General features: G+C 43.2%; 1 protein-coding gene, 1 long non-coding RNA gene and 2 other non-coding genes across 4 annotated transcripts; 2 read left to right on the top strand and 2 right to left on the bottom strand.

The window, feature by feature from the left end:
- The first annotated feature begins 155 nt into the window (after positions 1-155).
- LOC135567466 (zinc finger protein 436-like) lies at positions 156-6,509 on the top strand. Its single transcript, XM_065014856.1, has 2 exons — positions 156-923; positions 5,031-6,509. The coding sequence occupies exons 1-2, from the start codon at positions 539-541 to the stop codon at positions 5,663-5,665; spliced, it is 1,020 nt and encodes a 339-aa protein (XP_064870928.1). The 5' UTR covers positions 156-538; the 3' UTR covers positions 5,666-6,509.
- A 9,278-nt stretch (positions 6,510-15,787) lies between these two features.
- On the top strand, positions 15,788-16,607 carry LOC135567465 (uncharacterized). Its single transcript, XR_010462367.1, has 3 exons — positions 15,788-15,904; positions 15,987-16,443; positions 16,523-16,607. It is a non-coding gene; the product is annotated as an uncharacterized LOC135567465 (long non-coding RNA).
- Positions 16,608-19,656: 3,049 nt separating this feature from the next.
- Positions 19,657-19,728, bottom strand: trnat-cgu (transfer RNA threonine (anticodon CGU)). Its single transcript has one exon. It is a non-coding gene; the product is annotated as a tRNA-Thr (tRNA).
- Positions 19,729-20,185: 457 nt separating this feature from the next.
- Positions 20,186-20,257, bottom strand: trnaa-ugc (transfer RNA alanine (anticodon UGC)). The gene has a single exon. It is a non-coding gene; the product is annotated as a tRNA-Ala (tRNA).
- Positions 20,258-23,129: the final 2,872 nt, after the last annotated feature.

Genomic DNA, 23,129 nt, shown 5'->3' with positions numbered 1-23,129 from the left:
ATATATTGACTGATATTGATTTATTTAGGGGGGGGGGTAATTAATATTTTAGGACTAGCGTCGTCTCTGATTCCTACCCTTTAACTTTTTGTCTGAAAATTAAATCTACATTTTACTCAACTGCGTTACCCACTCCAGTCAGTGTGACGTATAATCTAGTGGACGGAACGCTTCTTTCATCAGCAGCAACAGCTCGTCAGACACCTCGGTAGCTTGCTAGACAAATAGCCGAACCAATAAAGCTCTTTAGACGCTTTCGTGTATATTAGCCACTGTGTTTTAAACCCATTTCGGTCGTCTAGTTAGTTATCCGATTTAATTTCATATTTACGGTGTAGTTATTATTATTCAGCTAGCGGGGTGGTTAAGTTAGCATTAGCCTAGCTAACATCCCCGACCATGCGCTCACTAAGCTATTCCCCAGTTTTAAACCCACTTCTGTCGTCTAGTTAGTTATCCAATTTAATATTTACGGTGTTGTTATTAGTCAGCTAGCGGGCTGGTTAAGTTAGCATTAGCATAGCTAACATCCCCGACCATGCTGTCACCAAGCTACTCTACTTCTAATGAAGAGAAGGATATCACAGTAAAACAAGAAGTAGAGAGTGGGGCAGTTACTGTGAAAGAAGAGGAGGACGCGTTCAGAGTGAAAGACGAGGAAGATATCACAGTAAAACAAGAAGTAGGGAGTGGGGCCTTTACTGTGAAAGAAGAGGAGGACGCGTTCAGAGTGAAAGAGGAGGATGCAGTTTATGGCGTGAAAGAGAAGGGGGAGGAGATTACTGTTACATCGAAAAAGGAGGAAGAGGAGGAACCTGGATATCTGGACCCGTTTTCCCAAACGCATCTTAAGGCATCCAATGGTTCAAACGAAGAATTTAGCCATAAGATGGTTTTGAGAAACCGTTCCCTGATTGACACTAGTAAGTACTGTCTTAACAACAGAGGCACAAACTCTGCATTTGAACTGATGTTTGATGTTAAGGCGGAAATCTGCAATCTGCTACACCCCAAATAATATTTGTTTTACTATAATGTTTAGAAACAATGTAAATCAACACTGTATAGCAGTTAAGAACAAATTCTTATTTTCAATAACGGACTAGGAACAGTGGGTTAATTGCCTGTTCAGTGGCAGAACGACAGATTTGTACCATGTCAGCTCGGGGATGTGAACTTGCAACCGGTTACTAGTCCAACGCTCAACGCTACCCTGCTGCCTCAACATGGTTAAAACTATAATGTTGATATCATGGATGGTCAGTACTTGCATCCATAGGTCTGTCTGTAGTTACATTTATCCAAACCCATAATAATTTTATTACCAAAATAGTGGTGGAATGACAGATTTGTTATTGTTTGAACTGCAGATTGCTGGGTTGTGTGGGGTTTTTAAACAGCAACAAAATGGCTGCCCAGAGACTTGGTTAACAGCTGAGGGATGGGGGAAGGAGAAGTGTAACCACTCTCAAATTCATAGAGAACGATATTGTAGAAACCTTAACCCAACACCTAGCGACCTCGTCAAGAAGTTCAGACATCTTGGCGTAACAGTTAAAAGGTGTTGACTTGACAGTCGCTGGACCCAGGTTTGAGTTCAGCTCAGGGCCTCTCCCTGAATTCACTACACTATGAATACAAGGACTGGCCATCCATGAGGTCATAGTGATAATTTAACCAGTTTTCTAGGCTATATAGTATATTCTAGAATTCATCCATGATGTCATAATGATAGTTTAACCAGGTTTCTAGGCTATATAGTATATTCTAGAATTCATCCATGATGTCATAATCATAGTTTAACCAGGTTTCTAGGCTATATAGTATATTCTAGAATTAATCCATGATGTCATAATGATAGTTTAACCAGGTTTCTAGGATATATAGTATATTCTAGAATTCATCCACGATGTCATAATGATAGTTTAACCAGGTTTCTAGACTATATAGTATATTCTCTCATTTTGTCTGTCACAGTTGAAGTGTACCTATGATGAAAATTACAGGCCTCTCATCTTTTTAAGTGGGAGAACTTGCGCAATTGGTGGCTGACTAAATACTTTTTTGCCCCACAGTATGTCATGCAACAACAACCAAAGTGCTTCTTCGTACATTACAGGTATATTTGTTGTTCGGTGAAGTTGTGGGCCAATATGGCAAACAGTGTACGAACCCTCATTGTCAGGTTGATGGAAAAGCCAAAAAGCATTTTACTGGTTGAAGTGTTTTTTGATTTGTGATGATGACACAAACATTATATTAAGCAGGACATTCAATCGATCCTTACAATTCTAATCCAAAGTAGTGTGAAATGCTCTCATAAGCAACCTGGAAATGGAGGTTACTTCCCTGAGTTTTCCCCCCATTCACATTCAGAATACATTGTGAAAAACAAATCTTTGCTCACCATTTTTGCTCCTGGCAGATATACTACATCCATAACTAGTGGTTTCCTCATTACCAGATATACTACATCCATAATTAGCTGTTTCCTCATTACCAGATATACTACATCCATAACTAGTGGTTTCCTCATTAACAGATATACTACATCCATAACTAGTGGTTTCCTCATTACCAGATATACTACATCCATAACTAGTGGTTTCCTCATTTCCAGTTATACTACATCCATAACTAGTGGTTTCCTCATTACCAGATATACTACATCCATAACTAGTGGTTTCCTCATTAGCAGATATACTACATCCATAACTAGTGGTTTCCTCATTACCAGATATACTACATCCATAACTAGTGGTTTCCTCATTACCAGATATACTACATCCATAACTAGTGGTTTCCTCATTACCAGATATACTACATCCATAACTAGTGGTTTCCTCATTACCAGATATACTACATCCATAACTAGTGGTTTCCTCATTACCAGATATACTACATCCATAACTAGTGGTTTCCTCATTACCAGTGTCACGGTGCTGACTTTTGCCTAATACCTGCAGCAAATGCCTCTACCCCGTCTTCTGGCTGGGCAGAGTACTTTAGGATTTTAGTTACTGCGGTGTAACAAGGGCCTAGCCGTGCGGCCCTACCAACCCTTCTATTTGTTCGTAATGGCCCTTGGCGTGAGTTGGGTTTGTTCCTTCGTTCACGTTGTCACTCCCTTATTTTCCGGTCTAGTATGAGGTCTTGGATAGATATACTCCTATTTAAATATTCTGAGTGTTATGGATTCCTCCTATATTTCCTTACCTTCAAGTTTCTTTACCTCTGTATATATCAATACCTAATAACTTCTTCTATTGATTATTATGCTCGTCAGCTAGTAGTCACTTGGAAACTAGTATTGTTATATATTTTGACTCTCCTAAAAATATATTATTGTCCACACAATGAAATTTTTTAATTTTTAATTTTACCTTTATTTTACTAGGCAAGTCAGTTAAGAACAAATTCTTATTTTCAATGACGGCCTAGGAACAGATTTGTACCTTGTCAGCTCGGGGGTTCGAACTTGCAACCTTTCAGGTTACTAAGTCCAACGCTCTAAACACAAGGCTACCCTGCCGCCCCAAATATTCTTTAGTGCAATCACTTTAACCTATAACCAGGGTCACTTTCTGTTCAGTGAGAGTGTCAAAGGCGTTTGCTCTCCAGATCGTTCATCTGGCCTAGTTGTCAAAGTTTCAAGCTTTTATTAAATCACTCTGTTTTTTGTCTTATACACATTATTACAATTCAATGGTTCTACAGTTTCCTAATACATCAATAATGCTTTAAGCTATGCCAGATAATATTGCAAAACTGTAAATGCGTTAACACTTCTAACAATATTGACTAAATAGCAAAAATAGTTCAATTACCTTAAATGCTCAGCCCCTTGGTCACATTCCTGTAATTGGTATTCTCACAGCACTAACGCTAGATTCTGAATTCCAATATCCTAATACACTTCCAACTCTGTGTATGGACTCAATATATTGTAACCGGTACTTGGCTGTGTCCTTGTATTGCTAATCACATCTGTACCTGATGTCTCACTGTGTGACTACTGCTTTGTCTGTGATCAAGAGGTGTCAAGACCCCTGTGTTTCAAATATTGTTCTAGTCTAACAAAAAGCGTATAGTGCAATAGTAAATTTACCTATGATGATTCTCCATATGAAGTCTGTCTCATATGTCAGTGAGGATCATGCCTCTCTTGTGATCTCTGTTCTCTTTATATACCTTTTTACAGGGGAAGTTCGCAAGTTTCTGGAGCTGTGGCTAATCCACACTGACACTGCCCTGCTGCTTGCACCGGCCGCTTACTCGGGAACTGTAGATTGCTTACACTGAGTGCTTACACTGGGACGGTAGATTGCTTATTACGTAATCTTAGACCTGTGTCTAAATGGAAGCTTCTTATTCTAAATCTAGGTCATGCACTACTAACTCCCATTCTGCTGCTTCCGTGTTACTGTTGGCTGATTCTACTTAATGATACCAGCTGGTTGTTTCTACCACTTGAGGCGGCGTAGGTGGCATGTCAAGCGTCAGCTGGGAGAAGTCTATGATAGGTATCTCCTCTGCTTCCCCCTGTTGTCCAGTTTCTGCAGGTGTGGTCCATGGTTCCATGAGGTCCCGTGAATGCCCTGTGTTGCTGTCCCCATTGCTTGATGGAGTGGGCAGATTCTTTTCATCTCTTGTCACACCAGATATACGACATCCATAACTAGTGGTTTCCTCATTAGCATGGAGGAGTTTATGCAATCAAATTGCCCTCGTGCCGCAATTTTCGAAAACACAAAGGGGCCTGTATTGTAGACCAAAAGTCTTCTACCACACTGCTTAGAGTTTCAACAACATAAATAACTTATTTCTAGTCTACAATCTTAGATGTTACTACTAATGTGAAAACAAGACAAAATATGACTTCTTGCTCATTTTAAGACAATAATTTTAACATTCATTACAGACAGCAATTGCTGTACAACATCATGGCTATGCTGTTGGCATCAACTTTTACACTGGATTACTGCTGTTGTGGACCTTTAACCATCTGTCTGACTTTGTTGTTCACACAGGAGAGAGACGTGACCATCGTGGATCCTCTGGGGAGCCTCAACAACCTCATGATTCTGAGGAGACAGAGAAGAGTCTCTCCAGATCAGAACACCTCAATAAACACCCGCGGAGACCCACAGGGAAGAGAACTCACTGCTGCTCTGACTGTGGGAAGAGATTCACATCATCAGGCATTAAAATTCATCAGAGAACACACACAGGAGAGAAAGCTTATAGCTGTGGTCAATGTTGGAGGAGTTTTACAACATTAATCTCTCTGAAAGTACACCAGAGAACACACACAAGAGAGAAACGTTATAGCTGTGATCATTGTGGGCAGAGTTTTGCTTATGCTTGCCATCTGACTCAACACCAGAGAATACACACAGGAGAGAAACCTTATAGCTGTGATCAATGTGGGAAGAGATTTACTTCATTTGGCAATCTGACTCAACACCAGAGAACACACACAGGAGAGAAACCTTATAGCTGTGATCAATGTGGGAAGAGTTTTGTTCAAACTTGCCATCTGACTCAACACCAGAGAACACACACAGGAGAGAAACCTTATAGCTGTGATCAGTGTGGGAAGAGATTTACTCAGTCACACAGCCTGATATACCACCAGAGAATACACAGGATTGAAATCTCATAGCTGTGACCAGAGATAATCTGATAAAAGATCTGATCAAATATTAGAAAAAACATACATGAAGAAGTTATTTCATGATTTCAATGAATTAATGTCACAATGTAGAATTTTTTAACATTGTAGTAGGAGTATTGTAATGATTTCACAATGTAGAAGCCTAACCGTTTGCCCACTTATGAATTGATATCAACATGTTATGGATATTAGCCTCAGGGGAAAAATCCAGGCTCTGAAATGGAAGAGTACTATTTGTGAATTAACAAAAATTGACAAACAAATTAAATTAAGGAAAAATCCAAGAGGACGAGAGTTCTAGAAGCAAGTGAGTTGTAAATAGAAAGAAAAAGGAGAAAAAAATAACATGATTCTTTATTATTATTTAGGAATAGGTGTTTTTTCTTGTTTTTAATTGTTGACAGCCAGTAGACACCATGTTTATATTGGTGAAGGTGAAGCAGTGTAGTTGATTATAATGTGAAATGGAAGTTGTTTTCTGGTGGTGGTGAGCAAACGTGTCCAACACAAATATAGGATATATTTGTTGTCTTAAGGGGGAAGGTGTTCCAGGCTTTGGTTTTTCCATTTATGTTTTGAGGTTGGACTTTAGCACGTCTATCTCGTTAGCACGTAGGACGCACTGATTGGTGTCACCTCATTAGTCAGTATGTGTTACACCTGTGCTGGCTTGTCCATCTCGTTAGTGAGAAGGTTTTTCACCTGAGCTGGTCCAGGTTCTATTTAAGAGTGTCTGGCCCAGTGCTCCAGTTGTCTTGATAGATGTGGAGAGTCAACACCTTTTAGTTGCTCCACCGTTTCCTATTAAAGATGTTTTTCATTTCAGGTTGAAGCTTCTTTCTGAAGAGAGCTTATTTTTTGAAAATGAATCAATACAAGCAAACAAGATCGGTTCCGGGGATTGGTATGGCAAATACCTTACGATTTGCCTGGACTGAAAAGGAGATGGAACCGTGGAGTAGAGAGACATTTGGAAGGACCATTTTGATGGGATGCCTCAGGATAGAGGTGAAGGAAGTGCTCTGCCTTCAAGGGAACCCGAATGAGAAGGCTTTCGATGTGACGTTTCACAAAGAAGAAAAACATGACGAAGTAATGAAGATGGCAAAGGAAGCGGAGAAAACGGGACCCCTGTGCCATTATGCGGTGACCAGCCTGGCGAAGAACAACTTCAGGGTGGTCACCGTAACCATGTACAATCCGCATGTGAAGGATGAAGAGGTGAGGGCCTTTCTGGGGAGATATATGGACAATGTCTCCTCAGCGAGGTACCTCAGGGACTCCCTGGGTTTCTGGAACGGAAAGAGAGGTTTCCAGGCGTTACTCAGGAGTCCCCGAAGAGTGTGGATGGCTACTTCCATCCTCCGGCGATGTTCTCCTGGGGGCTGACAGGGGAACACTCTACTACGCACGTCAGCCCCCGTTCTGCAGGCGTTGTATGGCCTACGGCCATATCCTGGCCTCGTGCAGCGCCAAGAGGTGTCGATTTTGTGGGTCGGAAGAGCACGAGGCCAAGGAATGTGACGAGCCCAAGGCTTGCCACGGGTGTGGCTCAAGAGCACACCTGTGGCGTGATTGCCCGGCTCGTCACAGGTCATACGCGTCTGCAGCTGGGGGAGCGGGGGATGGGGGAGGAAAGAGAGGACGCATGCGGATTGTACGGATGGCACAGGGGAAAGGACGGAGAAGGACGAAGAAGGGAAGAATGAAGAGGCGAAAAGAAAGAGGAGAGAAGATGGACCGAAGGAAAAAGAAGGAGAGAAGAAAAAGAAGGCGGAAGAACGGGAAGGAGCAGAGAAGAGGGAGAAGGGGACAGTGGTGCGAGAAGGAGTGGAAGAGGGAACGGTGACAGTGACGGGGACGGAGGGAGGTGTGGAGGTGGGAGGGGAGGGGGTGGGAGGGGGAGATGGGGGAAGGAGTGGGGGACAGCCTGCCAAGCTTCCTCGAGGACGAGACAAGGGAATTGGTGGGGGTTAGCGGGGATGGGACGTTGTGTCTCCCCGCTACCTCCTACACCAAGAAGAAGGGGAAGAAGAGGGGAAGTTTGGCAGGTAGTGAGAGGGAGGGGGTGTGGAGGGGGAGGGGGGCTAAGAGAGTGGCGGGGGAGGGGGGAGGGTAATTTGTCCTCCCTGTTTGCCTCAGCCCCTTGCATTTTAGTGGATGACTCCAGTGAGGGGTCGGTGGGCTGTTTGCTAGAAGGATCCCAACTCCTCTTTGAGGAGATGGGGTCCCCTACATGCAGCCCCGAGGCAAACAGGGAGGGGGGATGGTGGGTGGGGAGGGAGGACCCAACACACTGCCTGGGTCATGGGTTGGGATGGAGGACGGGGGGCGTCAGGAGTGGGAGAGGACGTCCCCGCCGGTGGAGATGGACCAGGGGAGCATTGGGTGAGTCTCCTGTTTTTTCTTTGGTTTTTGGGGTTTTATTTGTTGTTAATAATTAAATGAATAGTTCTGTTTCTTTTTTTAGTCTAAATGTTAGGGGATAAGGAATAATGTTAAAAGGAGGGCGGTTTTTTGTTATTTAGAGGGTGTGGGGTTTGATTTCTGTTTTTTACAGGAGGTTCACCTGAGGGATGGTGGGGATGTGTGTAGATTTAAGAGGGAGTGGGATAAGGGGGAATCTTTTTGGGGCATAGGAGGGGTGCACTCAACAGGAGTAGGGATTTTGTGTGGGCATAGAGAGGTTAAAATAGAGAACACTTTTGTAATAATGCAGGGTAGAGTTTTGGGGATAGATGTTAAGTTTAGAGAAGCTAGATATAGGTTAATTGGGGTGTATGGGCCACAGGTGGCGGCAGACAGGAGGGAGATGGTGGACTGTCTGGCGCCCCTGTGTGTTACAAACAGGCACTTGGTGATAGGAGGAGACTTTAATATAGATTTAGGGGTAGGCGGTGATAGCAGTGCAGGTGCCATCTCTGGGCTAATGGCTTGCCATGGTCTGGTTGATGGTGGCCTGCACACTACTCCGGCAATGGTCGGTCCTACATGGCGCAACTCCAGGGGGGTTGCGCGGAGGCTCGACTACATTTTTGTATCCAGGTCTTTGGGTCAGTTGTCTGGGCGGCTGTTGCCTGTTTTCTTCACGGATCACGACGGGGTGTTCCTGCAGGTGGGGTCGCCAGTCTGCCTCTTCGGTAGGGGGTACTGGAAGTTAGATCGGGATATACTGGAGGAGCAGGCTTTCGTTGACGCATTTTTTGTTTCTTTCGGAGGCTTGACGGCCTCCGGTCTATGTGCGAGGGGGTGTTAGAGTGGTGGGATTTAGTTAAGGGGAGGATAAGGGCTTTTATAATAGGATATTGTAGAAGGAAAAAAAGGGAGGAAAGGAGGGAGGTGGATCGTATCCAAAGGTTAATTGAACTCGAGTACGAGGCAGGCAACCTCGGCGGGTCGATTGACTGGGAGAGATTCGCAGCCCTAAAGGCGCAGCTCAGGGAGCTGCAGGAGCAGAAGGCTCGAGCTTTCCTGGAGCGTGCGCATAGTGGCTTTCTAGAACATAATGAGACTTGTTCCGCGATGTTCTTTAAGTCGGTTAGGGCCAGGCAGAGTAGGAAGGTAATGCATGGAGTTAGGGAAGAAAATGGTAGTATAGTAAGTAAACCAGAGGAAATGGTCAGGGTGACAACTGATCATTTCCAAGGTTTATTTAAGGAAAGGGAAATAGATGTAGAGCAGGGAAATGTGTTTTTAGAACACTTGTCCCGGCGGTTGCCAGAGGACATTAGAGACGTGATGGAGGCCCAGATCTCACTAGAAGAGGTTGAGAGCGCTCTTAGGAGGATGGGAAAAGGGAAGGTGCCTGGGATGGATGGGCTGCCGGCTGAGTTTTACCTCAAGTTTTGGGGTATACTTGGACCAGTGGTTCTCGAAGTCTTGAAGGCCATCCTTGAGACGGGGTCCCGGGGGATCAATGGCTGTTGGTGTGCTGTCACTTCTTTATAAGAAGGGGGAAGCAACTGACCTTGGCAACTGGCGGCCATTGACCATGCTGTGCGTAGATTACAAGATTCTTGCAAGGTTTTAGCAGACCGGTTGCGCACAGCCCTTCCCTACGTCGTCCACGAGGATCAGACGTGCGGGGTAGAGGGCCGCTCTATAAGATGGAACCTACAGTTGATCAGGGATTCCATCGCTTGGGTCGAAGATAGAGGGCTGCCTTTAATGGTAGCAGCGCTAGATCAGGCGAAAGCTTTTGATCGCGTGAATAGATCTTTTCTATTCAGGGTGTTAGGTAGATTAGGATTTGGGGAGAAGTTTATAGGATGGATCCGTACTTTATATGTCGGAGCGGGGTGTCGAGTTAGTGTAAATAGTCACTTAGGTGACGTTTTTGACCTCTCGTCTGGGGTCAGGCAGGGATGCCCACTCTCGGCTCTCCTCTTCATACTGTACATGGAGCCTCTGGGGGCTGCCATTAGGGCAGACACAGGGGTGGAAGGCTTGTTGATCCCTGGAAGTGGTGGGCTGCGTGTTAAGATGACGCAGTACGCCGACGACACTTCCTTGCTGTTGTGCAAGGACTCGTGCCTGACAAGGTCCCTTGCCATCTTTGGGGATTTTACCCGAGCGTCGGGAGCAGTTCTGAACCATGCAAAGTCTTCCGTCAAGTTTTTCGGAAGATGGCGCGGTAGAACGGATGTGCCTGGGGGGTTATCTCTCTGTGTAGGGGCCCAGAGGATTCTCGGGGTTCATTTTGAGACCTCCGGCTCAGCGACGCTAAACTGGAACATGCGTATCGCAGTGGTACAGAGGAAGCTAGCAATGTGGAAGGCTAGGTATTTGTCTTTTATGGGCAAAGTCCTGGTCCTAAAGGTGGATGTGTTGCCGTCTCTTTTGTATTTGGCATACATCTACCCATTGCCGGCTTGTCTGAGGAGGCCTCTAGTGAGGCTTGTGTTTCAGTTTATGTGGAGTGGCAGGTGCGAGTGGGTCGCCAGGGCACGCATGATCTGTCCCATCGGGGAGGGAGGTAGGGGGGTACCACATTTCCCCCTCAAGCTGGACTCAATTTTTGTTTCTTTTTTTGTTAGCGGAGCTTGCTCAGCCAGTGATACACCCGTCCGGTTACCTCCTGCGGGTGTTCTTCTCGTACCAGGCGAGAAGCGTAATGGTGTGGTCTAACGCGGGTCCTCGGGCGGAACAGCTGCCGTGGCACTTTGGCCATGCGGCCAAGTGGCTGCGTGCGCACCCCGAGGTTGAAGTTGCCCGAGTAGGTTTAGACCACAGGCACCTGTACGAGGAGGTCAGGCAGGCAGGGAGTCCTGCGCCTGTAGCGGGCATCTCGTCAGTGGTCTGGGAGGGAGTGCAGGCGCGGGGCCTGGACAACGGGCTCAAGGACCTGAATTGGTTGAGCCTTCATAAGCGCTTGCCGGTACGTTCCATCTTGTACCGGTATAGTTTGGTGCAATCCCCCACCTGTCCAAGATCCTCTTGTGGCAGGGAGGAGACTGTGCGCCATGTCTTTTGGGACTGTGCCTTTGCCGGACTAGTCTGGGCTAGGGCACGGGTGATGCTAGGTGTGGTTAGGAGTGATTTTGTTTTGACATGGGCTAGGCTAGAGAGAGGCGTAGGGAGAGCAAAGGGAACGGATAGGGACAGGTTTCTGCTCTGGCTTCTCATGAGTCTCTTTAAAAAGGGACTGTGGGAAGCCAGGAAGAATTTTGTCAAGACAGGGAGAGATTGGGGGGTGGAAGGGATAGTGAGAAGGGTGGAAGGTGATTTGAGGGGGAGGATGAAGAGGGAGGAGAGGAAGTGGGGGAAGCATGCGGCACGGGAGAGGTGGAAAGGGGGTTTAGGGCTGGGAGTGTTAGAGTGAGTTTGGTAAGGGGATAGATTAGGGAAGGGGAGATAGGGAAAGGGTTAGGTATTGGTTAGGTATGACGGGGAGGGACGATGCTCCCCTGAGGTTTGTTTTTGTTTGGTGTTTAGTGATTTGGTTTTGTAAATATAAGTAAGTAATTAAGAATGAATGAGAGATATGATTTTGTAAAGTGTGAATGGTATTGATTGTAAATAAATTATTTTAACCACTGTTTTGGTTTGCTTCCTGTTTTTAAGCTTGTTGTGGGTTTTTCTTTTGTTTGCCTCTTCTTGGGCAGATTTAGTGGGTCTCATGGTGGGTGTCTTTTAGGTCCCAGTTGTTGTTACTAGTCAACTTTCAGTGGACACTGTGAGAGCAAAACTGCAAGATTATGTTATTGTACTTTTATTGTATCAAATGGTTGTTTTATGCAACAGAATAGAGGGTTCTTAGAACTATTGTGTCTGTGTTCTACTGAGGATGTGCCTCTGGGAGAAAACACTGACAGGAGATTTACAATGTATTTTGGGTGATAAAACCTAAAGAGACAGTATTCCAGATTATGAGTTAATGTTTCTGTTCTATATGTTACCAGGGAGAGATTACCTCAGGGCCAGACCCTGGTTTCTACACAGAGTACTGTTTTTACAGCAGATGCTGTCTGCTGAGAATTATAAGTATCTTTCATACAAATCTTAACCTTGTGACCCATTCTATACATCTGTTGTTGGTCATGTAGGTTGAAAGGGGTGTATCGTAGCTATAAAAGACCTTTGTACTTTTGTCTCGTGGCTCTCAACGAATCATCTGGGGGTGATTTGTTGACCAGCCAATATTATTGTAGAGCACTCAATTGATTCACTTTATATGTGTGTGTGTTGTATTGACCTGCTCCCTTATTAACCTCTTCAGTCGACCCTCTACTTTTTTGAACATTCTGTTAAAAATCGCGCAACATTTCAGCGCCCTGCTACTCATGCCAGGAATATAGTATATGCATTTGCTTAGTCTGTGTGGATAGAAAACACTCAGACGTTTAAAAAACTGGTTAAATCACTGCTGTGGCTTTACCAGAACGGCATTTACATCGAAAAGCACAGGAAAAACTGATCACTGAAAATGGGGAAAATATATCCATGCGCTACTTGAACCCATTGATAAACGTGAACCACAATTAATTGACTGAGGTTGCAGTACCTACAGCTTCCACAGGGTGTCTAGAGTCTTGTCATTTCCCTTCGAGTTTTTTCTTGGTCAAACACATACAGGACACCGTATCTAATCCGGTCTAGGACCGGATATTTTCGTTGAGTTTCTAGCCGGACATTTTTCCAGACGGACAGCTAATGATCTTTACATCGCCTCCTGATGAATTTTATCGCTTATTAACGTTTACTAATACCTAAAGTTGCATTACAAACGTATTTCGAAGTGTTTTGTGAAAGTTTATCGTCGACTTTTTGAATTTAAAAAATGACGTTACGTTTTGAAACGATGTTTTTTCGTTTATCACACAGTCTACATATAACGAAATCTAGGCTTTATATGGACCGATTTAATCGAAATAAAGACCCAAATAGTGTTTATGGGACATCTAGGAGTGCCAACAAAGAAGATGGTGAAAGGTAATGAATGTTTTCTATTTTATTGTGCGGTTTGTGTAACGCCGAAATGCTAATTATTTTGTTTACGTCCCCTGTGGGTCTTTTGGGGTGTTGCATGCTATCAGATAATAGCTTCTCATGCTTTCGCCGAAAAGCATTTTAAAAATCTGACTTGTTGCCTGGATTCACAACGAGTGTAGCTTTAATTCGATACCCTGCATGTGTATTTTAATGAACTTTTGAGTTTTAACTAATACTATTAGCATTTAGCGTAGCGCATTTGCATTTCCAGAGCTCTAGTTGGGACGCAAGCGTCCCGAGTAGAAGCAACAGGTTAATAAGTGAATAAAGATTTAGTTTAAAAGAATAAATCTGACTTGTGTGATAAGTTTGTTTCTCATTTGATATTAAAGAAATTAACAACCACATTTGGCAATGTGAATCTTGACTTGGTGACCCGCTCCTGACGACCTGGGTAAATCGTCCTCGAGGGATCCCTCAAACTTGGAATCTCATGGAGACCACACTTCAGGAACGGAGCAGATGGACCCACCTTAGACCTGAGAGGCAGCGAGCAGATTCTATACACCAAGTTTTTTTAAAAGGTGAGAGTTTTTAGAAAATCTTCGTAGGCTCTGAGTGTGTATTCCTATGTGAGGGGGCACCTTGGAGGCGTAAACAGGGCCGAGTCAGGATCTGAGTGTGTACTCCTGTGGTGGGGTGTAAACAGGGCCCAGTCAGGAGGCTCGGAGTATAAATGTATGAGTTGCATTATCCTAGGAACTAACCATGAGATAGAAATGTGAAAATATTCCTGCAGGTAAAAATATTGTTGAAAAACTAATTGATTAGGTATGTTTGGGAATAGCATTGTGTGACTGATATGAGAGTTGTGTGAATGTGGAAATGAGTCTAAATCTGACGTTTGGATAGTAACATATAGAAATATGCTTACTCAGATTATTGACATTTGGATAATAAACGGGATGATATTTTAGAAAGCAGCAGAAGGTCTATAGTTCCTGGGAGGCTTGATTTTGCCGTGGTCTCTGAAAGGTTAGAGAACTGTTGAGGATCCTATGGTCATTGTCTGGGAAACAAAAGTTTATTTTTTTATTCTGCTGGGAGTATGTTTGGAGAGCTGCTGTGTAGCTATGGAGAGTCCTTGAAAAAGCAAATGGAATGGTTGTCGCAAGTCGCTGAGAATTTCTTACGTTTTATATGGATTCTGTGAATATGAAAATATGATGAATTGTATGTGGGTATATTGATTACTAGAGATTTGATGTAGTATTACTGGCATAATCATTAGATACAATTTAAACAACCCATATGTAGATGAATGTAGGTTTTGCATTGGTATCTTTAATGGATAATTTGATAAAGATGAGGTTTAAGCATTATTAAACAGTCTACAAAGTCTGGGCAGTTGTCTCAGAAACTGGTGGGAGTGTGTCCATTTTAGGATAAGTTATCCTAACATTGTGACTATAAAACGCTAACTGGATTTTCTCCATCCCGGTACTACAATTGAAATAAAACTGCCCTTTAAGGCCTGAAAATTCAGGGGGGGGGGCTGTCTTCCCAGTATGAGAGGAGTTGCTATTGCAACAGTATAGCTTCCGTCCCTCTCCTCGCCCCGACCTGGGGCCTGTTGCACAAAAGTAGAATTAAGACATCCGGGATAAATGACTCAGCTGAGCTCAATGAAGCCAAAACATGTGCGTCCAGGCTTAATTGGTTGCACAAAGACCAAGCCAGGATGAGCAGACACGGATTCATTAAACCAGGTGAAACCAATCCTGGATAGGTGCGCGCTCACGGCTCACTCAAATAGACCCCGCCACAGATTAACTGATTTACCATGGCAACTAGAGCCGCGTACTTTTCCCCGTCGGAAGCACAAATCCTCATGGAGGCATACGAGGAGGTAAAAGATATAATTAAGAAGAAAGGCAACACCGCCACAGTGATAAAGCAAAGAGAAAAAGCGTGGCAAAGTATTGCAGACCGCCTGAATGCGTAGGTAGTGCACAATTACACACTCACCGCTCCGCTGAAACATCACAATTACAATTCAAATATTTAATTCACATCTCCAAAAATGCAGTTGTACTGTAATTATGAAACGGTTAAATTTTTAATTGAAATGCACTGCAGATATGAGTGAAATTGTTTAAAGTAACTCCATCACACTGTATAAAGCTATGATACATTTTTTGATATTTTTACTGAAAACAAGACAAAAATACCAAGTAATTTTTTGCAGTGTGACTCCATTAAATGTGTGTGTGTGTGTGTGTGTGTGTGTGTGTGTGTGTGTGTGTGTAGATTAAACATGAACGGGCCAAAACGGACATGGCAGCAGGTCAAAATCAAATACAAGAACATTCTGCAGAATGGTATGGTCCCTGACTAATATTTAACAAAGCACAAGCATATATTGTACCCAGAAGGTGCCTGCTCACACATTGTCTGTACTGTTTTAGCAGTTAAAAAGAATACCCACAGACAAGGCACGGGTGGTGGGTCACCAAAGGCTGACCTTACCCCAGCAGAGGACATGGCCTTGGAGCTAAATAAAGGCAGGCCCGTCTTAGAGGGGATCCCTGGGGGAAAGAGACGAGCATAGGTTCCTCCCAAGATGCCACCCGCTTCATTCAAGGTATGTCCTTCCATCTCTACATGGGATACAACCACATTCATATTGAATCAATTTGGACTGTCTGACTTTGGTTTACCTATTGCCTTGCAGTGCCTGGCAGCACTGTGTTCCTGTTAGAGCCACCAGCACAAGCACCAGACGATGCTGATCCAGTGAGTACTCCATCAAAGGCATACTGTAGGCCTGGCATGTCTTGTCTACTAGCTTCAATATGAATCCGATTAAATGTGATAGGGTGAAGGCCCCAGTGCAGCAGCAACAGCACATGATGGAGACGATGATGAGGAGGAGACCATCTCTCTGGATTCCAGAAGGCATGAGGTATCATGTTAAGACTGTGAAAGTACTATTTACTCTACAATGGTGAGGAGTCCTCATCAAAATCAAAAAATCTCATTTCTTTTACAGGACCCAGATGCTATACAGTGGGAAAACCAGCCTGGCAACATAGTGCGTATTAATAAAAGGACACCACATCCTGCCAAATTCCAGCTGCGCTAATTGTATTGTGTTCACAGAGCTCACAAGCTATCAGAAAGTTGTATGGCAACCACCTCCGGCGCCAAATAGAACTGGCAGACATAGACATTCAGTACAAGAAGAAAAAGATGGAAAATCTTGCACTGGAGTCCGAAATAAAAAAGAGGACAATTAGGAAACTGGACCTTGAAATAAAAAACTTGAGAGGGAGGTGAGATATGCCTTCAATGTACACTGTATGCTAACTGTAACACAAATGTATTAATCATTATTTTTCTTTCCTCCCCCAGCTCCAAGAAGATGACACAGCTCAAAATAAAAATTAGGTATATTCTCGTAAAGTCAAGTGAGCCATGACATATGAGCTCTTATTGTGAGCACACAGGACGGTGGCATCTTTCTAAGGTTTTTTTATTTTCCCAGCAATCAGTACAACCAAGTCATCGTTATAAGGCATCGCCCTCTTTGCCCACCCCCAGCACCAGGTGTGGCCACTAGCCTATATGAAGGCCCAAAATTGTGTGTTCCTTTCTGCTCTGACAATGGCATGCCCATTCGTGCGAGATGTGGTGGATGAAGAAGCACTTGTGCTGAGGAGAGCCTTCAGGCGAGAAAGGGTCTTCAGGGACCGGTTGGACCCACTGGCCTTCCCTGATGACCATCTATATGAAAGATACAGGTTTTCTGCAGATGGCATCAGGTATCTATGCAGACTACTGGGTCCCAGGATTAAGCACCACACTGCACGGAGCCATGCACTGAGTGTGGAGCAAATGGTTTGTGTGGCCTTGCGCTTTTTGCTAGTGGAGCCTTCCTGTACTCAGTGGGGATGCAGAACAGCTGAACAAGGCCACAATTTGCCGCACAATAAGGAGTGTGTGTCTGGCTATCAAAGCATTAGCAGATGTCTTCATCTCCTTCCCTGGCCACAGAAGACTCTGTGACATCAAAGAGGAGTTCTATAGGATTGCAGGTAAGAGGATCTACAAATTACAGGACAACTGTTAACACATAGTAGGATACTCATTACTTTGTGTGACAGGTTTCCCCAATGTCATTGGTGCAGTGGACTGCACACACATAAGGATAAAAGCCCCTCAGGTGCCCATGAGGCCGATTTTGTGAATAGGAAATCCTTTCACAGCATTAATGTTCAGGTGAACATAACTTTTGATATTGTCCATTGACGAACACTCTGCATTGCCAGTGATGTGCATTGATTGGTGTAATATTCCTCATCTTATGATTTCAGATGGTCTGCAAATATCTGACTGTGTGATCAGCAATGTTGTGGCAAAATGGCCTGGCTCAGTCCATGACTCCAGAATCTTCGGGCCTCTGAAATCTATCAGTGCCTATCACAAGGTAAGCCACACAACCCCTATTTATAACCATCATGGCTGTGTCAAGAATATCACTGTGTTTATGAGGTAGTAATGATGAGATTTTGTGTTGACAGGTGAATTCTCTGGTGTGTTGCTGGGAGACAGGGGGTGTGGCTGCCAGCCTTTTCTCCTGACACCTTTCACAGACCCCCAGGAAGCACAGCAGGCCTACAACCATGCCCATGCCAGGACCAGGGCCAGAGTTGAAATGACCTTTGGCCTCCTGAAGGCACGCTTTCACTGCCTTCACAAATTAAGGGTCAGCCCTGTTAGGGCATGTGATATTACTGTGGCTTGTGCTGTCCTCCACAATGTGGCCTGCCTGAGGAAGGAGAGGGCCCCCAGAGTGCCACCAGCCATGGACTGGGACAATCCGGCAATCTTCCCTGATGACGACAGTGGTCGGCTGCTGAGGGACCAATATGTGTTGAATTATTTTAGTTAGTATGTGTGCTTTCAATTTTGGTTAAATATGTCCTGCGGTGGCAGAGGAATTTGGGTTTTTTTGGGTTCGTTTTTGACGAATTTGGCCTCTTATGATGTTTGTGCGGTATACTGTGTGTAATACAAGGCTGCAGGGAGGCTACTGCATCCATTCATTTGTCTGTTCAGTTGATGTGTATGGATTTGTCCTGCATTTATTTTAGTGTGCAGACATGCAGGGTGTGTTATATACAGACCTTTGAATGTGTATGTATCATTTTGTATAATATGCTTGGATTCTGTGCTTTCCATCTTGTAGAGTCACTGTGACTTCAGTTTCGAAAGGAGCTGATGGTTTACCCTTTGTTTTGTCCTTATTCAATAAAGGAACATAATGTTACACATTGTGTTTTTATATTCATATGGAATGTGTATTTGTTTATATGACAGAGTACTAGGGCCACACTGAAGAAAAGGATAAAGTCATAAATTTATGAGGCTGGTTCTTTCTGCAGAAAAGCTACATATTGTTTTTACAGTTTTGATACTTATGACAATGTGATACTTAATATTCTGGCACATCAGCATGTCTTTGTTTATGAAACCATACTGAAGTACAATTTCACGAAATGCCCCACATCTGTCATTTTAACAACTGTCCTCCTTTAAAACAACTGGTTACAATATTATGACTTGTGTTTTTTTTCCCTCTGTGGCCCTAATATTCTATCATTTTATATATAGCCTTATAGTCTATGGGAAACTGTAAATTATCTAATGATAGCAACATCATCTAAAAATCATTTTTTATCCAAAATCATTGAAATTAATGATCACAAACGTTTAAATAATAACAGTGGGTCTAGTTATATGTGATAACAATGTATAGTGAGCAGTGAAATAACTATTGGTTTCCATTTGTGGTGACTGCTGACTGACATTAGGGATGAGATTAAATAGATCCTGGAATTTAGCCTGGTCTGGAGCAGGCTAGCTCCACAGAATAAATCTCCATGGTAATTTATACCATAACATATCCTCCTGCCCCCTATCCATCTTTAGTGCAACCGGATTACGGATCAATTGAGCCAGGATCACCAAGATATCCTGGCTTAATCCCTTATCCTAGTTTTGTGCAACAGGCCCCTGGTCGCTTCTTGCGGAAATTCCAAACGGCTGGGGAATTAGCTCAAATGCTTTGCACGAGTGAGGTAGTGTGATCGATGCCCACATTCTCCAAAAGCACATTGTTTTATGGATCCAAGAAAACTCCAGTTCACACTTCATGCAGCCTTGTCTTACGACAACCTACTGTCATGTAAACAATGACAAGAAACTGTCATGTAACAATGACAAGAAACTCTCATGTAACACTGATGTCACAATGTCAGATGAAAAAGCAAGACATTACTTACTTTCAGAGAGCAGCGTATCACACACTCTAACCAACTGAGCTAACCTGCCGCTGGCTACAGAGCACAATTGTTGAGATGCACCGAGCCTCTGCAAGTGCTGGAGCGCAAACTAACAAGTCCACCAACAGCATAGCCTGACAAGACTGGACACTCTTGGTTGCTCCTTGTGGCAATTCCAAACAGCTGGGGAATTTTCTATAAAGGCACAGACGGATTTTGAACCCATGGTCTTCGGTTTACGAGACCGACGCCTTACCACTTGGCCACCATGCCACTCTATAATGAAATATATATATATATATATATATATCAACATTCTGGAAAGTAGTAGTTGTGCAAATGTGAATTTGGCACACAAACTCAGTGGAGAAAGGACCTCATACATATATAGCATGCACTCCCCTCTGAGCTTCCATCCCATTTAATTTGCAGATAAAACGCAATATCAATACACTGTACTTTATATATACACAACTCCATTGAAACTACAATGAAATTATAGCAGCAATTCTTAAAACAGGTACGGACAGGGATCGAAAACATGAACTTCAGTTTTTGAAAATGATGCCATAAAAGTTGGCAACCATGCCACTTCTGTTCTATAAATGTACTAACAGGGATTGAACGCATGTTCTTCAGATTAAAAGACCAAATTATTTAGCACATCTCTGTTTCCTGCTTAGAATTTCAACATTCTGGAAAGTAGAAGTTGGGTCTTTGCAAAAAAACATGGAGAAGCTGGGGATTGAACCCAGGAGCTCATACATGCAAAGCATGCGCTCTACCACTGAGCTACACCCCCTTTCTGGGAAAGAAAAAATTGTTTCTAATTTTCTTAAATTTCTCCTTTATTATAGCAGGTAAGCCAGTTAAGAACAAGTTCTCATACACAACTGCGACCTGGCCAAGGTAAAGCAAAGCAGTGCAATTCATTTGCAGTCTGGACGCGGAGGGGTGAACATCTCCTGCTCTGACTGCAGCTGGAAGGGACTGCTGCGAGAGGACTAGGCCGCCTGTGATTGCCTTGATAAGGCGGAGCTTTACCTAGCATAGACTTACAGATGACCTGGAACCAGTGGTTCTGGCGACGAGTTAAACATGGAACAAACTAGCGCACAGTCAATAACAAAATAGAAGGGATTTTTTTTTAAAGGCAATAAATATGCCATAGTACCGAAGTAATCACAATTTAGCAAATGAACACTGGAGTGATAGATGAGCAGATGATGATGTGCAAGTAGAAATACTGGTGTGCAAAAGTGCAGAAAGTAAATAAAAACAATATGGCGATGAGGTAGGTAGATTGGGTGGGCTATTTAGAGATGGGCATCTCCTGCTCTGACTGCAGCTGGAAGGGACTGCTGCGCAAGGACTAGGCCGACTGTGAGTGCTTTGATAAGGCGGAGCTTTACCTAGCATAGACTTACAGATGACCTGGAGCCAGTGGTTCTGGCGACGAGTTACACATGGAACAAACAAGCGCACAGTCAATAACAAAATAGCCAGTGGTTCTGGCGACGAATATGTAGCGAGGGCCAGCCGACTAGAGCATACAGGTCGCAGTGGCCATATCAAGATAATTGACCTTTTCTTTACACTGTTGTGATGAAAGTACATTTCCATAATATCAGCTATCTACCATAAACGTCGAACAGGGATTGAACCCATGTGCTTCAGTTAACAAAAACAGATGGCTTTGCGCATCTATTTCATTCTTAGAATGTCAACATTGTGGAAAGTGGGAGTTGTGCAAAAGCTCATTTAACAAGTGAATACTCTCAAAAGACAAGTTGGGGAATACTGTAGGTAAGGGAATTACCCCCCTGTATTGGACAAAAATGAATGGAAGTCATTGGCATCGGACAAACCATATACACATTGTCCAATACCACCCAATTCGGCGTTGATTCATGCAAAGTGTATTGCAAATGCCATATGGCAATTGCCAGTTGTCACACTTTAAAAATCCAACAGGTGGCGAATCCGCTCCACCTTGGTTTTTCATATTGGAAATGTAACCCAAGTCAACGTCCAAAAGCAAAATTTTGAAAAAATGATTTTTTTGTCAAAAACTTATCACCCCTTAAAAAGTGCTTTCTGGACCGTTTTCGAAATTCTTTCGATTTTTTTGTCAATTACACATGTGTAAGAACTGTATGAATATACTTTTGTCCAATTTTATTATCATATATATATATATTTTTTTACATGCGCATAAGTAATATGTTTTGTCCATTTTCAATATGATTTCATAGAAAGTCAAAAGTCAAAAAGTAAAAATGTCAAAATTTTGTAAAAACTTCACACACCCTTAAAAAAGTGCTTTCTGGACCGTTTTTCGAAATTCTTTCAAATTTTGTGTCAATTACACACGTATAAGAAATGTATCAACATACTGTAGTTGTATTTTATTGTCATATATATATATATTTTTTTAAACTTGTGCATAAGGAATATGATTTGTCCATTTATAATATGGTTTCATTGGAAGTCAAAAGTCAAAGTCAAAAGTCACTTTTTTGGGGGCCAAATGCCATAAGAAATTTGACATGCTCTTGAAAAATCCTGCAGAAATGCAAAATTGACTGGCCTGATTAACTCGGGATGGCCGGGCAGTGATAGTTGTTCCTTTCCATCACTCGTTGTGTTGATTTCATCATGTCCATTTGGTGATGTTTTTTTCACTATAGAATCATATTGCAAATGCACGTGCATTTGCAATATGTTTCAATGGGCATTTACCATATGAAATTTGACATGCTCAAAAATGCAAAATTGACTGGCCTGATGAACACAGGATGGCCGAGCAGTGATAGTTTACCTTTCCATCACTCGTTGTGTTGATTTCATCATGTCCATTTGTTTATGTTTTCTCACTTTTGCAAAGTCACTGTGCATTTGCAATATGGTTCAATGGGCAGGTACCATCACGAATTTGTCATGCTATAAAAATCCTGCAGGAATGTGAAATTGACTGGGATGGCTGGGCAGTGATTCTGGTTCATCTCAATGGCTCGTTAGGGTTGATTTCAGAATGTCACTTTTGGTGATGGTCCTCACTGTTTAAACATATTGCAAAATGGACAAGAGTCACCAGCAAGTCATCGTCCATCAGTCAATTAGATATCATTCTGACACCAAACTGATACAAACTGACACCAAACCCACTTCTTCCAACTCGTTTAGTAGCCAACTATCACATACTTCAGAGCTGGCCCAAAATTCACAACGCCTTCGGTTCAAACCATAAAAAAAACATAAAACACGTAGTTACGTTCTAGCTGCGGGTCCATTTCTTATGTTACGTGTAGACCTTGCTAAGGGCCAATCCCAAGTTTTGGCTCGACCGGTCATTTGTGTCCGAGCAAAACCCTAATTGGTGCTGAAAATCCACTTTTTTCCATGACTTGCTACGGGTCCTTGAATGAGCTATCGGACAGAAACGTTGGGGTCTGTCTATATGGGCCGAGACGGTTTCAATGCACCTAGTCTTGCGACTCTGGGACATTTCTAAATGTCGCCATTTTCGTGATGCAAAAATGAATTGAAGTCATTGCAAATGTACGAAGCTGTTTCTCGGTCCGAGAACCGTCTAGAGCCACGTAACTCACCACGCACTATCGATCGGAGGTCTAGAACAGGATTCTAAAGTTTCGGAACTCTAGGTCCGACGG

This window comes from Oncorhynchus nerka, unplaced genomic scaffold (genome assembly GCF_034236695.1).
Source record: "Oncorhynchus nerka isolate Pitt River unplaced genomic scaffold, Oner_Uvic_2.0 unplaced_scaffold_2041, whole genome shotgun sequence".
NCBI lineage: Eukaryota > Metazoa > Chordata > Actinopteri > Salmoniformes > Salmonidae > Oncorhynchus > Oncorhynchus nerka.
The sequence above is the reverse complement of the archived record's forward strand: the minus strand, read 5'-3'. Positions and strand labels throughout refer to the sequence as shown.